Source organism: Gymnoscopelus microlampas, assembly GCF_963454915.1.
Source record: "Gymnoscopelus microlampas genome assembly, chromosome: 14".
Classification (NCBI taxonomy): Eukaryota; Metazoa; Chordata; class Actinopteri; order Myctophiformes; family Myctophidae; genus Gymnoscopelus; species Gymnoscopelus microlampas.
This window is the reverse complement of record NC_139951.1, coordinates 48,470,025-48,487,871: the sequence shown is the minus strand read 5'-3', so window position 1 is coordinate 48,487,871 and position 17,847 is coordinate 48,470,025. Positions and strand designations below refer to the sequence as shown.

General features: G+C 43.5%; 1 protein-coding gene across 1 annotated transcript in view; it reads left to right on the top strand.

Annotated features, from left to right (window-relative positions):
• Nucleotides 1-9,050: 9,050 nt before the first annotated feature.
• Nucleotides 9,051-17,847, top strand: part of LOC311060796 (uncharacterized protein) — a 128,843-nt gene continuing 120,046 nt past the window's right edge. The window contains exons 1-2 of the mRNA XM_084079121.1: nucleotides 9,051-9,125; nucleotides 16,666-17,373. Coding sequence (XP_083935247.1) covers nucleotides 9,074-9,125; nucleotides 16,666-17,373 — 760 coding nt within the window. The 5' untranslated portion in view covers nucleotides 9,051-9,073. The remainder of the gene's footprint in view (nucleotides 9,126-16,665; nucleotides 17,374-17,847) is intronic.

Here is a 17,847-nt window from a genome sequence, read left to right as displayed (position 1 = left end):
AGGTGCTGTGTAGTCAGAGACCAGGCAGAGTCATAGACCCTGCCGCTGCGGTCGTTGCGTGTACAGCACTGACGTCTCCCCGCGGCACGGTGTCTGTCTGTCTGTCTGTCTGTCTGTCTGTCTGCTTCCCACTCCACTGTACTCTGTCTCCTCTGCGTTCACTCCCTCTGCTTCTCTTCGCCGTCGCACCTGCGACCTAGCCATCCTCGGGCAGCCTCCCACGGACGAGGTTCTCCCGCAGGCAGGCAGGGCACACACCGCCGGCCGCATAGCAGTTTAGGGGGTCGTGGCTCCCACTGGCCCCCCACCGACTGGGGTGTCCCTGCCCACCTAGTCTCGCGTGGCCAGACTGTTGCCTCCCACAATTTACAAATGTTTCCGACATACAGTCTGGGACTCGGAAGCTCTGATCATGTGTAAGTGGAAAGCGGATGCCCCTCCCCTACCCACGTCCGTTTCAGCATTGTGCAGAGTCCGACTGGAATCAACGAATCTCATAAACATCGTTTATGTCTACTAGTGTCTTCTTTCACAGTTTTTTCGGCGTTAATTCCATGATACCTTTCTCAGTTTTCTGTGATAAACAATCCTCGCACAAATAACATGAATCTACCGCTCCTATGACTATGCTTCCGCCTCGGTTCTGTTTCCACTAGGACTACAGGTCCGCGGGCACCGCGTCGTGATTGGTCGAATGTCTTTCCGGTCTGAACAACTTCCGTTACACAGCTTTCGGGAAGTGGAGTCCCAGACTCTATTTTAGCATTCAGAGATTGTGGAATAGTTGTCTGGTGACGCGAGACTACTGCCCACCCGAACCCCAGTCCGTGGTAGCCGCCCTTGCTCAGGCCAGGCCGCAGCGCTTGGCCTTCTTCATATCTCACAGCAACCTCTCCCTCTCTCAGCTGCTCACTTCTGTCCCAAACTTTTCCTCTGTCTCTTATTCACCTGTTTCCCTCCTAGGCTGTGTGTTTTCCACTTTCTGTCGTATTTCATTGGATATCATTAGTCATCTGACCGGTTTCATTGGATTTCATTGGATCAAAAGACAGGAAGTGGAACACAGTGAAAAGCCTAGGAAACAGGTGGATATAGGGCTCTTAATCACACAGGTGCAGGTCATCACTCAGCCTAGGGTTGTGTAGGTCAGTGGAAAGAAATATAAAAACATGCAACTGAACACACTCATAAATAAATCACAGCAAAAGTAAATATAACAAAACTCACTTCAAAACATGCAAAATATTAACCATGAAAAATACAACACAAAAATATCTTAACCAAAAACACAAAAGCATAATCACATTTTCCACCGGCTCACATCATCACAAAACGTAAATTAACCACTTCAACCCTGTATACATTTTGGCCATTTAAAATTATCCGATTTACAAGATACAGCTTGTAGATCTGCTATTTTCAAAAGATTTATATACATTTTATACATTTGAAAACTTGTGAAATGGGACATTTTGCATAATGAGTACTTTCTACTTTTGGTAGCCTACTTTAAGTACATTCTGATACCAATACTTTTGTACTTTTACTCAAGTACATTTTTTATTCCGGACTTTTTACTTGTAACAGAGTAACAGAGCCTTCCCTCCGAGTGGTTCCTCCAGCTCTACCTCCCCTCCAGCTGGTGCCACCACCCGGGCCTCCCCTCCAGTTGGTGCCACCACCCGGGCCTCCCCTCCAGCTGGTACCACCACCCGGGCCTCCCCTCCAGCTGGTACCACCACCCGGGCCTCCCCTCCAGCTGGTGCCACCATCCGGGCCTCCCCTCCAGCTGGTATGTATATACATTTTATTATTTTATAATTATAGCTATGTAATATTTTTATTTATAAAAAAAAAACTCAAAATGTTATTATTTATAATAAAAATATACAATGAAAAGTTTACAATAATGATAAAATACTGGAGGTAATGTGGGCCAGTGGATGAGGTTCTATCCATGAGGATGAGATTGTATCCACAAGGATGGGGTTGTATCCAGTAAGGATGAGGTTGTATCCATGAGGATGAGATTGTATCCACAAGGGTGAGGTTGTATCCAGTAAGGATGAGTTGTATCCAGTAAGGATGAGTTGTATCCAGTAAGGATGAGTTGTATCCAGTAAGGATGAGGTTGTATCCAGTAAGGATGAGGTTGTATCCAGTAAGGATGAGTTGTATCCAGTAAGGATGAGGTTGTATCCAGTAAGGATGAGGTTGTATCCAGTAAGGATGAGGTTGTATCCAGTAAGGATGAGGTTGTATCCAGTGAGGATGAGGTTGTATCCAGTGAGGATGAGGTTGTATCCAGTGAGGATGAGGTTGTATCCAGTGAGGATGAGGTTTTATCCATGAGGATGAGGTTGTATCCAGTGAGGATGAGGTTGTATCCATGAGGATGAGGTTGTATCCAGTGAGGATGAGGTTGTATCCAGTGAGGATGAGGTTGTATCCATGAGGATGAGGTTGTATCCAGTGAGGATGAGTTATATCCAGTAAGGATGAGGTTGTATCCAGTGAGGATGAGTTGTATCCAGTAAGGATGAGGTTGTATCCAGTGAGGATGAGGTTGTATCCAGTGAGGATGAGAGCGTGCTGAAAACGAGTGCTCCTTTTTCAATCCGACTGGTTTTCCAATCGTACTGTAACATATAGATGAATCCACTGAGCGCTGCCCCGTTGGTGGCAAGATTCCTGTTGCAGTTTGGAAACTGCTTGCTTTACCTGCTATTTCACCAATTAAATGCTCTGCCAGATACAAAGTGTCACTGACGTGGATCAAGTTATATCACTTGATCACATTGGAAAGAGTCTATTATGTTTGGCTGCACCACAATTATTAATACATTTCAACCACATCATACAGACGATGGACGACTCTTATAAGAATTATGTAGACTAGTCTATTAAACACCAGCTGATCTACTATGAACACACACACACACACACACACACACACACACACACACACACACACACACACACACACACACACACACACACACACACACACACACACACACACACACACACACACACACTTACATGCTGGGGGGACTCCTTCATTCTTTTGATCTGCCTGTTGACCTGTTGCAATCTGTATTGTGTTCTTACAGTGACGACATGTAATTAATGTTAGTTGTACCCAGGTGACGTTAATAATGATCACAGTGTTGTATCATTTGATGGCAGCGTGTGTGTGTGTGTGTGTGTGTGTGTGTGTGTGTGTGTGTGTGTGTGTGTGTGTGTGTGTGTGTGTGTGTGTGTGTGTGTGTGTGTGTGGTCCCTTATCGTTTAAGTCTGCCGTCGTCGGTATGATGCGGTTGGAATTATTCAATAATAATTGCGGTGCAGCTGAATATCATTATTATCACTATTTGACACTTCCAATGAGAACAAGTGATATAACTTGATGCAAGTCAGTGACACTTTGTATCTGCCAGAGCATTTAATTAGTAAAATAGCAGACAAAGTGAGCAGAATGCACACAGCAGCATGGGTCTGACCTGGGGAGTAACTATCGTGATGCAGACGACACAGTTGCGTTGGGGCCCAGAGTCATTTGGGGCCCAGAGTCATTTGGGGCCCAGAGTCATTTGGGGCCCAGAGTCATTTGGGGCCCACCCGTGCCATCGGTAAAATAATAAATACATAGAGAGATGCAATGACAGTTGAGTTGACCAAAGTTTGGCGGAGCCCGTGGCTGCTGCTGCCACCTGCGGCCCCCCCCCCCCCCCCCCAACAGCTCTAGTGAGGGTAGGATAATAACATGGAGGAAGTCAGAAGAGGCGAGGATACCGTGGGCTCCCCCGACTGCACTGAGCTGCAGTGTTGCCATGTCCGCTTATTATAAGCCACTTTGGGCTTCTCTTTCTGTAAAGTTGTTGTAAATATTGATGGTTGCGGGTTGTGTTTTTTTGGGCTTGTTTCTAAAGTGTAGTTGATTATTTGGCCTTGTTTCCTAATGTTTAAATCAGTGGTTCCCAAACATTTTCATGGCATGGACCCCATGTATGTATTTGTCCACAGACCCCCATCTGAAAATAATTTATGCCAGGGACCCCCCCATATAAGATTGTCATGGGGGGGGGGGGGGGGGGGGGGGGGGGTTCTGGACAACATTTTAACAAGTGTTGTTAAAGTTCAAAAATTACCTCTTTTTTCCTTGATACTTCCTTTCTCTTTTTGAAAATAGCATATCTACAAGCTCACAATGCGATGTGAGCTTGTAGATTGGCTATTATCAAATAGCCATAGCCTAGTCGCTTCTTTTGGGCTTGTTTTCATAGACCTGGTTGCTCATTTCTCTCGCAGAATCTGGCAACACTGCTGAGCTGCTGAGCTGCTGCTGCTCTGTTCACAATCGTGGCAAATGCGTAGTTTGGGCTGTTTTCTATGGAAGCGAATAGATGACATAATTCAAATGAAATGGATTTTTTATTTTTATTTAAATAACTGTTTAATCTTCAGGAAATTAACACATTTTTTGAGACAAAAATAAATGCAAAATGCAATAACATTTACCTTCAGATGTGCTCATTCTGTGACAGAATGTAATGAATACATAATAGGTCATTTGATTTAACATTTTCCAAAAATGCCCATCAGCGGCGGCTGTGCGCTTCAGGGCCCACTGTTGGCTCGTTATGCCACTGTGTCTGACGCCAATAATGATTGCGCAACTACAGGGCAGCGCTCTGTGAATTTGTCTATACTAGACCATACCCGGTGAAGGGCGAAAGTAGTTGCAAAGTTGGGGTTAATGCACGTCCTGTCGCGCGGTTTCTCCCCCGCGCGCGCCCCGTCGTGGCGCCCCCCTATTTTGGGGTACCAAAAGCGTGGGACAAAAAATTCCAAAAGTGAAAAAGAAAAAAGAAAAAGATTCAACATTTCTATTTTATTTTCCTGGGTGTCCCCGGACCCCCTGGGGGCCCGCGCACCCCTGTGGAACATGGCGGACCCCTTCGGCTGTTTGTTTTAATATTATAGGAGGGTGTTGTGATGTATTTCATATAAATGTAATTTCAGTAATGCATTGAAGCTGGTATTGAGGCGGTACTAAAAGAGGCGGTACTAAAAGAGTATTTGTAGTAGTAGTTAAGTAAGTATTGTTACTCAATGTATTTACTTGAAAGTGTTTTTAATGACTTTATTAGCTTTAAAGTTTGTTTTTTTTTTACAGATTTTTAAGTATTTTTACTGTTTTTATCAACTTTTAGGTATTTGTAGTGTTTTTATCAACTTTTAGGTATTTGTAGTGTTTTCATCAATCTTTAAGTATTTTTACTCTTTTTTTCAACTTTTCAGTACTTTTAAGTATTTTTACTCATGTTGAGTACTCTGAAGTATTTTTGCTCAAGGTATTTGAGTATTCTCTCCGTCCCTCTCTCTCTCTCTCTCCCCATCTCCCTATTTTCACAACGCATCGCGACGCATTGAGAGCTTGTAGATGGGCTATTTTCAATTGATTGCAACCTTTATTGTGAAGGAACGACCGGAAGTGCTAAGCTATTCAATTGCGTGTGACATAACACTGTGAGTTCCTACATCGTGACATTGTGTCACAGAAACCCACCGAAGTCCCCAAAATAACACTGTTCAACGGGCTAATTAGTTAGCATTGATGACATTGACCACACTAACGTTCATACAGGTTGTTGATAAGATGTTTAACGTAGCCGTTTGAGTGACGACAGCTGCGTTGTGTAACATTAACGTTAGCCGCATGCTAACGCTACCCGTGGCTTAGCTCCACACTGACGGCCCATTATAGGCAGCTGTTGGCTTAAACCCAACTAACGGCAACACAGTATTGGACAACAGTATTAGCAACAACCGGTAGTTTGTTTACATGGCGCGGGACGTCGCGGGTGGCAGCGCGCCGACATCCGTCGGGCGGCGCGGCGATGTTGGGGTAAAGGCCCCCCCCCCCCCACACACACACACACACACACACACACACACACACACACACACACACCACGGTACATCCATGCGGCCCGTGGCCTGTCGCGAACACACACGGGCGATCATCTCCCCCCCCAGCCACACACACACACCACGGAGGCACGATGCTACTCCCCCCCCGTGCCCCCCGTCGTCGCAAACACACACACACACACACACACACACGAAACACAGCAGAGTTTTTGACGCACACACGCTCACTTTTGATCCAGTCCTATTTTAAAAGTCTGCGTATGGGGGATGCACGTATCCGCGCGCCTCGTGTAGCCGGTGTCTCCCGGTTTGGCTCCAATGGGAAACATGGCCACAGGCTGACTAAATAAGCGATTTAAACGGGTACTTTCGCTGGCGACCTAAAATATTATGCAGCCGACCAAACCTTAAACATCCGTGCGGTTTAGAATCTACCATTAGTTTTGGGATACGATGTATACAAAAGGGTAAACAGCGGAGCCTTGGCGGACGTTCGCCCGATCCTGGAAGAGAACGACATAGAACTGTTCTTTATGGAGCTAATGTGCATCGTGTGTGGGGAAACACATCTGGAGTGTTTACTTTCCACAGCAGAGAGTGGGCGGGGTCTATGGTGTAGCGTCGGCGTCGGTGTTGCCATGTCCGCCGATTGTAAGCGCTTTAGGGCCAATGTTGGTGTTATAGGGTTCGTTTGGTTTGGCCTCGTTTTCATAGACCTCGTTGCTTGTTTCTCTCGCGAAACCTGGCAAACGACGCATGCGCAGTTTGATCGGAGTCCCAAGACCCCATCCACCGTCAGGTTACTAGAATTATAGTAGGATGCAGTGCGTGCGTGCGTGTGTGTGTGTGTGTGTGTGTGTGTGTGTGTGTGTGTGTGTGTGTGTGTGTGTGTGTGTGTGTGTGTGTCATTTGGCACGCAAGCACGCATGTGCACACGCCCACACACGCATGCATGCACACTCTTTAAGTCAGACAGGAAGTCATGAGTGGTTGTGGCGTAGACTAGCGCGTCCGGTTCGTCTCGGTTGTGTGTCTCAACAACCTGCAGCTCTTTTGCTCAACTGACACTTTTTATAGGAAACCATGTTGACAAAATGACACCAAAACAACGTCCTCCATGTTGTGTAAAGTAACTAAGTACATTTACTCAGTCAAGTACTGTACTTACGTACAATTTTGAGGTATTTTTTACTTTACTGGAGTATTTCCAATATTCAGTACTTTTACTTCTACTCCACTACATCTCAGAGGAAAATATTGTACTTTTACTCCACTACGATTATATATATTTGTAGTACTTTTACTCAAGTACATTTTTAATTCGGGACTTTTTACTTGTAACGGAGTATAACTGATACTGACTCACACCAGAGCGGCCCCCTCTCCTCCCCTCTCCTCTCTCCTCTCTCCTCTCCTCTCTGTGTCTATGCTGGTTTCTGCTCTATTTTAGCCGGTGCCTTAGCCATTGTCCCTAAACTTCCTTGCCATGTTTTACTATAAGCCAATCTAAAGCTCACAACGTGTCGATGTAGATCGGCTGGTTGAATACAATTTTAAATGAAAATCTTTTTAAAAATATATATATTTTTAAAATGGCAAAGAAGTTTAGAAACCGGCTAAAATAGGGCCCATAGTGCACTTTACTTCTCAGTTTACACGTTTATTTCACAGCTTAGCTGGAGGCAAAAACAATGATTTATTAACCCTGTATGGGGACTTCAAAGTATTTCTATGGGGGGCTATGGCCAATCACAGCCACAGGGAGGGTTCTAGCAGCAGCATGAGGCTCTGTGATTGGTTGGGAGGCTGGTGTATGCTTGGGGACTTGTTGTGAAACTTAGAGAGGAAGTACATGTGTGTTTGTTTATGTTATGCTGCCTGGTAACTTGTAGTGAGATGTTTTTTATGGGCATGTTATGAAGTGTCAGTTGGAAAATAAAGCTCTGCCTCTGGTTCATGGAAACGTTTTAATATTGCATTTGAAGAGGCTATGCAGGTGATCATTAAAAATGATTGGGTTTGTGTCCCCACCTTGGAAGTCACAGGCCCAGTGGCGTAGCGGAGGGGTAGCAAGCGATGCGGTGCGGGGGGGGCCACCCGCAGGGGGGCCCGCTTGCGCTGATACAACTATTTAGAGCAAAAAAAGCGCAAGCGGGGCCACCAGCAGGGGTCCCGCTTGCGCTGATACAAATATTTACAGCAAAAAAAAGAAAAAAGTTGATTTATATTGGTCAAATAGAACCGAATTAGACCCGAATTAGACCCGAATTAGACCCGAATTAGACCAGATTTTTTCTCACGTGCGTGCGCGAGGTTGTGCACGCACGTGCGCGTGTGCATGTGCGTGGGCCTCACGTGAAACCCCCGCGGGGAGGCCCCGCGATTCTGCTCTACGCCACTGCACAGGCCCATGAAATTATTATGTCTGAAATAAAGACAGACCCACATGCTGTAACAATGTAAAACCATTATTGTGCGTCATGTTGTGCAGTTAAATTTACCAAATAATTTAAGGTAGCCAAAAGCCTATGTGGTTGTTGTTGTTGACAGTAGCCTAATCATCCTGCTGCTCTTAATTGTATTGTAGTCAGGCTGTGTGTGTGTGTGTGTGTGTGTGTGTGTGTGTGTGTGTTTGTGTGTGTGTGTGTGTGTGCGTGTGTTTGTATGTGTTGCTTCTTTGCCGTGCTCATCCCGTGCTGATACGGACGGACGGACGGACGGACGGACATACGGACAAAGTCAAGTGTAGAGCGGTTGGCACCGCTAAAAAAGAATGGATGGATTTCTATAAAACCTATTGAACACATTCCTGTTCTCTGGATGATGAATACTAACCCATCACCTTGTCTCTGGTGCCACCTTCAGGCCAAAGTGTCAACTTCATTCACAAGATATCTGATAATCTAATACATCTGCCTGGAATGAGTGTTTAAAGTATTTTCTTGTCATTATTGATTCATGCTTTCTTTACAATTATTGTTATTTATTGGTGACTATTTGTAGAGTGTTGTGTTTTTACTGTATTGTTACCTCGGCTGCCCATCGTTGTACTCTGAGTTTAAATATAGGTAATGATGATATTGTAGGTGGTTTACATTAATATCATGTTCATTTAGGGTGTTTCCAGTTGAGTACAATGAATTCCAAACAACAGCAGAGTGGGATTCAGACCAGCAGCTCATCAGCAGGTAAAACATTATGATAGAATTATGAAGCATGTGATTCATTTAATGTCAAGTAGGAGTGTGTGTGTGTGTGTGTGTGTGTGTGTGTGTGTGTGTGTGTGTGTGTGTGTGTGTGTGTGTGTGTGTGTGTGTGTGTGTGTGTGTGTGTGTGTGTGTGTGTGTGTGTGTGTGTGTGTTGCGCGCGCGCGCAGCTTAGAGTTCCCCTAGGGGTTACCAAAGATCCCAGGGGGGGGGTGGGGGGGGGGGGGCGTGAGGTCCAAAATGTTGCACATGAATGTTACTCTTCCAGTTGAGTGCCAATCCGTTTTAAGCCATTTAAAATATCCAATCAGAGCTCTAGTAGCACCAGGGTTTCCACATTGGACACAGGTCAGGTCCATAAAGGTCCTACACACTAAACGTTGTTATCCAGAGCAGAGCAGACTACTACAGACTATAAGAGGAATGGTGTCAGGAGATCAGTCTGTTAAAAGGTGTGTAAAAGTTGCTGTTACAACTCTCTCCACACACATCAACAGTAGGCTACTAGTATGATGTTAAACATATGGCTTGATGTTCACTTTTCAACAACAAACACATGAACATGTCACACAATACACACATGCTTCAATCATTAGAGAAATCAGTAGGGGGCTTACAGGAGGAGGGTCTTTGACAAAGTGAATGTGCGCAAAGCAGCAGGGCCAGATGGGATATCATCCCGAGCCATAAAAATGTGCTCTCGTGAGCTGGCTCCTGTTTTCTGTGAAGTGTTCAACCTGTCCCTTAAGTCCTCCATTGTCCCTCAGTGCTTTAAGAAATCAATCATTGTTCCTGTCCCAAAGAAACCTAAAATGGACTGTCTGAACGATTACCGCCCAGTGGCTTTAACGTCTGTTTTAATGAAATGCCTAGAGAGGCTGGTATTAAAGCACATTCAATCTGTGATTCCTCACTCTCTTGATCCTTATCAGTTTGCATATCGCTCGAATAGGTCTGTTGAAGATGCTATTTCCATTGCTCTGCACACTGTGTTAGAACATGTCGACTTACTCAATGTATACTGCAGAATGCTTTTTATTGATTTTAGCTCTGCATTCAATACAATTGTGCCAAGCAAACTTCTTGTCAAACTGAGAGAACTGGGCCTACCCTCCTCAATCTGTGATTGGATCCTGGACTTCTTGGTGGGGAGGGAACAGGTTGTGAGGATAGGAAGTTTTACCTCCTCCACAATCACAACAAATGTTGGTGCCCCCCAAGGCTGCGTTCTTAGTTCCTATCTTTATCTTCTGTACACCCATGACTTTGTAGCAAAGAGTGGAACCAACCTCTTTATCAAATTTGCGGATGACACCTGTGTGATTGGGAAAATTAAGAATAATGATGAATCTGCCTACCGTCAAGAAGTGGTAGACCTAACAGTATGGTGCAGAAACAACAATCTTGAGCTAAATGTGTCCAAGACTAAAGAAGTAATAGTTGACTTCAGACTAAACAGAGAAGCACCCACTCCTATCATCATAAATGGTGCTGAAGTAGAAATTGTTGACAGTTTCAAATACGTAGGAGTGCACATCTCCAAGGACCTTAAATGGCACCTGAACTGCCCATCTATTGTAAAAAAGGCACAACAACGTCTCTACTTTTTGAGATGCCTAAAAAAGGCTGGTGTATCCACCAAGACCCAGATCAACTTCTATAGATCTACTGTGGAGAGTCTCCTCACCGCAAATATAGCGACCTGGTACGGAAGCTGTTCTGATGTGGATCGCACACTAATTAACAGGGTAGTTCGAACTGCCAAGATGATCATCGGTGTTGACCTGCCCTCAGTGGCAGACATATACAGGCAAAGGTGTTGTGACAGGGCCCTGAAAGTAATCAGAGACCCCAGCCATCCTGGCAACGGTCTGATAACCCTGCTACCTTCTGGCAGACGCTACCGCTGGGAGCGTTGCCCTGATAAGAAATCAAAACACAGGGTTCGTACAAGTAGGTTAGTGAACAGCTTTTATCCAGAGGCAGTTCGTTTCCTAAATGAGAAGAAGTAACTTACTCATCCCTTGCCTAAAGCAGGCTACGCTGCTATTCTCGCACTTTATTTTGGTCTTTTTACTTTGTACTTCCTTTTATCCTGTTCCTTGACAACTGTTGCACTGAGCCGACATGCTGATGTCTAAACCTGTAATGTCTTATTTGTTTTTCTACTATTTATTACTACGTGCAGCTTGTGAACAAAACATTCCAATGTATTTTAATGTAAATTTTAATACAAATGGCGAAATAAACTTGAAACTTGAAACTTGAGGACATACTGTAGGCACAAGGTCAGTGGTGGAAAGTACTAAGTACATTTACTCAAGTACTGTACTTAGTAAAAGTTTGAGATATTTCTACTTTTCTGGAGTATTTGAATTATTATTATGAATTTCGGACGTTTACTTTTAGCAGAGTATTTCTACGTTGCAGCATTGATACTTTTACTTAAGTAAAACATTTTGAGTACTTTCCCCACCACTGCACAAGGTTATACCTGATCTAAACATTCAGACTATGTTGGTCAGATAATGTTAAAAGGATATCATTATCTGACCAGCCATCATGTGATTCTGCTTCCAATGAGCAATATATTCCCTATAGTGATAATGATCCAATAGGCTACTCACCACATTGTCCTTCTGTGAAGTAATACCACTTTATGATCATCATTTTCAACTGATATCATAGTCAATCTATCCTGGAGGTTGTCCCATGGTTTAGTTGGACTTCTCCTTAGACAAAAAATAATTTCAGATAAAATAGGACAGCTAACAGCTGGTGTTTGAATGAGACGAGACACACGTCTGTCTGTCTGTCTGTCCGTCTGTCCGTCCGTCCGTCCGTCAGTTGACCTTCTAGGCAATTTTAATATAGGATGCTCCATAATGTGTTATGGTTATTGTTATAAATCTTTATGAATATTTATGAGTACTTATATAACTACAATTATACATTGTTATAAGCAGATTATAATGCATTATAAATATGTTTATAAAGCATTATAGACATGGGATGCATAGCAAGTGTTACCGCAATTTTTACTCCACTACAACTATTTGAAAACTTATAGCTACTATTTATTTAACAGATTTCGACTTGCCACTATTACAGAAAACGGTTTCGTACTTAAAGTGATCCATCCGCATCCCCCTTATTTTAATTTATTTCTACCTATCTGTATTTTTACCATCCTTAAGACATCTAAAATACATATTTAGATCATGTAAAAATCCTGGTACATTTGGCCCCTGATGACCAAAAAATAAATTGCCCCCATGTATAACTCACCCCCAGAATTAGTTAGAGCCACAGAACTGGTACTGATAACTTAACACAAACTACTTTCAACACAACTATATAGAGTGGGATGGGGATGGCTATAGGTACACTTAGATGGCCAACAGGGACTAGCTGAAATGTATTAAGCCCCGCCCCTCTGTGTTCCTATTGGCTGGGCTTTAAACAGCCATAACTCCAATTCCCAGCATCGAAAACCTATGAAACTTCCTAGATGCACTTAGACGGCCAACAGGGAAAGGCTGAAATTTAAGCTATGTAGCCTAACTTTTCAGTTGATTGCCATACAGGCTTGTGTCCCCCCCCACCCCTGATGGGCCCTGCCTAGTACAGCCTAGTCCAGCCTATTACTGCCTAGTCCTAGGACTAGGCTAGACCTGGGTGTACTAGGCTTTACTGTACTAGACTCTGCTGGGCTCTAATAGTCTGTTTTCAGCTCTAGCAGGCTTTGCTAGGCTGTACTTAGCTTTATTAGGCTATAGAAGGCAGTACTTTACTTTGGCCTACAAATGTTCATGCAAAACTATTGGTGTTGCACACACAAACTATTGCCCGTGTACACAGTGGGTAATCCCAATGGTCTGAGTACCTACAGGGCTGACAAGGGACTAGCACAGCCTAGTACAACCTAATAGAGCCTAGTACAACCTAGTCTTAACTAGTCCAGTCTGTTCCATGCTAGTATAGCCTATATCGCCGTCCCCTAGTCTGTTCCATCAAAAGGCTGGACTAGGCTAGACCTGGGTGTACTAGGCTTTACTGTTGTAGACTCTACTGGTCTCTAATAGACTGTTTTAAATTCCAGTAGGCTGTGCTGGTCTGTACAAGGCTATATTAGGCTGTACAAGGCAGATCTGTACTATGGTCTACAAAGGTTCATGCAAAACTATTGCTTGTGTACACAGTGGTTAGTCCCAATGGTCTGAGTATCTACAGGGCTGACAAGAGCCTAGCACAGCCTAATAGAGCCTATTATAGTCTAGTACAGCCTAGTACAGCCTAATCTATCCTAGTCCAGCCTTATCAGTCCTAGCATAGCCTTGTACCCCCTCCCCTATTCTGTTCTCCCAAAAGGCTGGACTAGTCATGGGTGTACTAGGTTGTACTATACTAGACTCTACTGGTCTATAATAGGCTGTTTTAAGCTCTAGTAGGCTGTGCTAGGCTGTACTAGGCTCTATTAGGCTGTGCAAGGCAGATCTGTACTATGGTCTACAAAGGTTCATGCAAAACTATTGCTCGTGCACACACAAGCTATTGCCCGTGTACACAGTGGTTAGTCCCTATGGGTTGAGGATCTACAGGGCTGACAAGAGCATAGTACAGCCTAATATAGCCTATTAGAGTCTAGTACAGCCTAGTACAGCCTCATCTATCCTAGTCCAGCCTTATCAGTCCTAGCATAGCCTGGTACCCCCTCCCCTATTATGTTCTCCCACCAGGCTGGACTAGGCTAGATCTGGGTGTACTAGGTTTTACTGTACTAGTCTCTGCTGGGCTCTAATAGTCTGCTTTCAGCTCTAGCAGCCTTTGCTAGGCTTTACTGGGCTCTATTAGGCTATAGAAGGCAGTACTTTACTTTGGCCTACAAATGTTCATGCAAAACTATTTCTCGTGCACACACAAGCTATTGCCCGTGTACACAGTGGTTAGTCCCTATGGGTTGAGGATCTACAGGGCGGACAAGAGCCTAGTACAGCCTAATAGAGCCTATTAGAGTCTAGTACAGCCTAGTACAACCTAGTCTAGCCTAGTCCAGCCTGTTCCATGCTAGTATAGCCTATACCACCCTCCCCTAGTCTGTTCTCCCAAAAGGCTGGACTAGTCTTGGATGTACTAGGCTGTACTGTACTAGACTCTACTGGTCTCTAATAGGCTTTTTAGCGGCGCTAGCCGCTCTATACCTGACTTTGTCCGTGTGCGTCAACGTTCTGATTGGTCAGGTGCGTCAACAAAGTGATAGGTCAAGCTTCACGTGACACATGGCTATAAACACATTATAAACACATATCGATGACAAAATGTATCAAAGGCGCCGCTACCTTCACACAGGGTGTGATTTTTTAATCTCTAGTAGGCTTTGCTAGGCTGTACTAGGCTATATTAGGCTGTACAAGGCAGATCTGTACTATGGTCTACAAAGGTTCATGCAAAACTATTGCTCGTGCACACACAAGCTATGGCCTGTGTACACAGTGGTTAGTCCCCATGGTCTGAGTATCTACAGGGCTGACAAGGGACTAGTAAAGCCTAATAGAGAGTATTAGAGTCTGGTACAACCTAGTACAACCTACTATAGTCTAGTCCAACCTGTTCCATGCTAGTATAGCCTATAGAAATGATTTCATGTGCATGCCATAAGCAATGCACAACACGTCGTTGCAAATGCCGGAAATCTGGGTTACGATGCACAGCCATGTGTGCATGTCAGCAACGGAGTGATGATCAACCTCCTTGTATGAATGTGGTCTAGTGTCTAGACTTTTGTTCAACAATGGCCAATACAGTATCTTTAGAGTACTAAACCGTTATCTGTTATGGGGGCCGCTATTTTGCATATTTCGGAGTAGGCTGATTATTATATTATATTATATTATCATATTATATTACTTGTTACAAATTATTTACTCACATTGTAGAAACTGTATATAGACACTTCATTTGTCAATTTTGCTTGCCTGGCCACAGAGTTATTGAAGATAAAGGTGCGAATTTGCCAATTTGGCAGCCATTCAGATATGCAGATTAGAAGGTCAAAAACTAAACATTTAGCATGGGGAAAAAGTATGTATTTTAGATGTCCTAAGGATGGCAAAAATACAGATAATTAGAAACAAAATAAGGGGGATGCACCTTTTGCACCGTTTGAGTACTACGGTACATCATTTTATGTAATGGTGGCCTCTAATTTGCATATTTATTTACATTATTTACATTTATTTACATTTATTACATTACAAATATCTTCCACACATTGTATGACCCTCAGAACATAAATATATACACTTTATTTGTCAGATTTGCTTGCTTTGTTATAGAGTTGTTTAAGAAATACTTCAAAATCGGCAGCCATTTTGATATGCAAATTAGGAGGTTAAGCACTAAGAATTTTGCTTGGGAACAGTGTTTTTCTGATTCAGCTCCCTTGAATTATGTAAAATGGCCTTGTTCCCAACTTTTACCCCCAAATGCCTCTAACAATCACATATTTCAGAAATCCCACCGGTCTAAGTGGTCTTCAACTTTTTTCAAACCAAGGAGAGATGAAGCAGGCACCCTCACTACATATTATATAAAATGATGCATCTTAAACTTTTTCATTGACTTCATAGACTTGTTTGACAACACTATCATTGTACAGCGTTGTGTTGGATTCATGTTAATGTGTATTTTAAGACACTTAAACCCTCAATACTGTAAGGTAAGAAAACAAAAGGTCCTATCACAGGGGGAGGGGTCTTCAACAGGGGGTCCAGGACCCCTAGGGGGTCCTCAGGGTTACTACAGGGGGGCCTAATCTTTGTCTGATAGGAACTATTTGTTTTACATTAACCTCTTCTAGCAGATCTACAAGCTCGTTTTGAGCTTGTAGATCGGCTATTTTCTACACAGAGGTTTGGTGTAGAGGGAAGAAAGGAGCAGATCTAATACAAGTTTTCCAAGTATTGAGGGTTTAAGTAGTAAACTGTCTGAACATATATATTAACATGAATCCAACACAACGCTACACAATGATAGTGTTGTTAACTGTATATGAAGCTATCTATGAAATCTATGAGAGAGTTTAATCTGTATAACACAATGTTATATAATATGTAGTGGGGGGTCCCTGCTCTGTCTCTCTCTCTCAGCTAAGGGGAAAAACATTGAAGACCCCTGATCTAGATCAGGGGTCAACAAGATCTAAGGGTTCAACAGGGTCACCTTTCAGACCTTTACAAGAGCCCCTCCCTAAAAGAAAATGGTATAGTTTAGCATTTTTTAACACAAATCTTCTCTTCCGGGGGTCCGTTGCACAAAACATTCTCAGATGGGGGTCTGTGGCCAAACATACATTTGGAGATCCTTAGCACCAAAAAGTTTGAGAACCACTGCTTTACTCTGTGTGTGTGTGTGTGTGTGTGTGTGTGTGTGTGTGTGTGTGTGTGTGTGTGTGTGTGTGTGTGTGTGTGTGTGTGTGTGTGTGTGGCAATAATAATAGTATTGTTTGACTCTTTCCATCCAGGGAAGAACGGTGACCCCTCAGACCTGAGAATTGTTCTGATCGGGGGAACACATGGAGGTGAACCCAGTGGAAAGAGTTCAGTAGGAAACATCATCCTGGGCAGAGATGTTTTTAAAGCAAACAGAATAACACCTAAGAGTGTCATGAGCCAAGAGGAAGTGTCAGGCAGACAGGTCACTGTGGTAGACACTCCAGGATGGATGTCTGCTCATCCCCTAGATCTGACCCCAAAACTGACTCAGTTAGAAATCCAACAGAGTGTGAATCTGTGTCCTCCAGGACCCGATGCCTTTGTCCTAGTGATCAGATTGGACAGTCCATATGTAGGAACAGGGATGTCAGCAGAGGAGCATGTGAGATTTCTCCTCAGTGACAGAGTGTGGAAACACACTATTATAGTGTTCACTGTAGCTGATAGAAACAACATGGACACTGATCTCATTAGATCTAACCCTGAGATAAGATCTATTATTGAGAAATGTGGAGGTCGCTTCCATGTTCTTTACATTAGTGACAGAGGAGATGGAAGTCTGGTCAGAAAGCTGCTGGAGAAGATAGATCAGATGGTGACTAGTAATGGTTGTCACTATGAGACAGAAAAACACGTCTCAGAGGAACTGAAGGAGAAGGAGAGAACCATCAGAAGAAGAGCAGAACAAATGAGGACAGACGCTCAGAAACAAACAACTGGACTTCCAAAACACATTGGTATGTTTTGCTTTGTTTAGGTGACAATTAACACATTTTGTAACCTATATTTCATTTTTCTGATGTGAGGAGATTGTATTGACAAAGAAACAAATTGTATTCTGTTTTAATCTTATTGCTGGTGAAATGTTATTGTTTAAGCCAGTGGTTCTCAACCAGTGGTCCAGTGGGGGGGGGGGGGGGGGGGGGTTACCAGGGGGGTCCCCAGCAAAATTAGTTAACATAGCGTCACAATCATTTTAACCACTTAGCTTTGGCTATTCAAAAAAAGCAGATCTACATGCTTATTATGAGCATGGAGATCTGCTAAAACCTTGAAAATGTGTGCATGTCTTTGAATATGTAAATGTTTTTGAAGCGAACATTTTTAACTCAAATCTTTGCCTCTGGGGGTCCTTGGCACAAAACATTTTCAGATGCGGGTCCGCGGCCAAGTGTATATCAAAGGGTTTGTGCCGCACTGCAAGCTTTTAC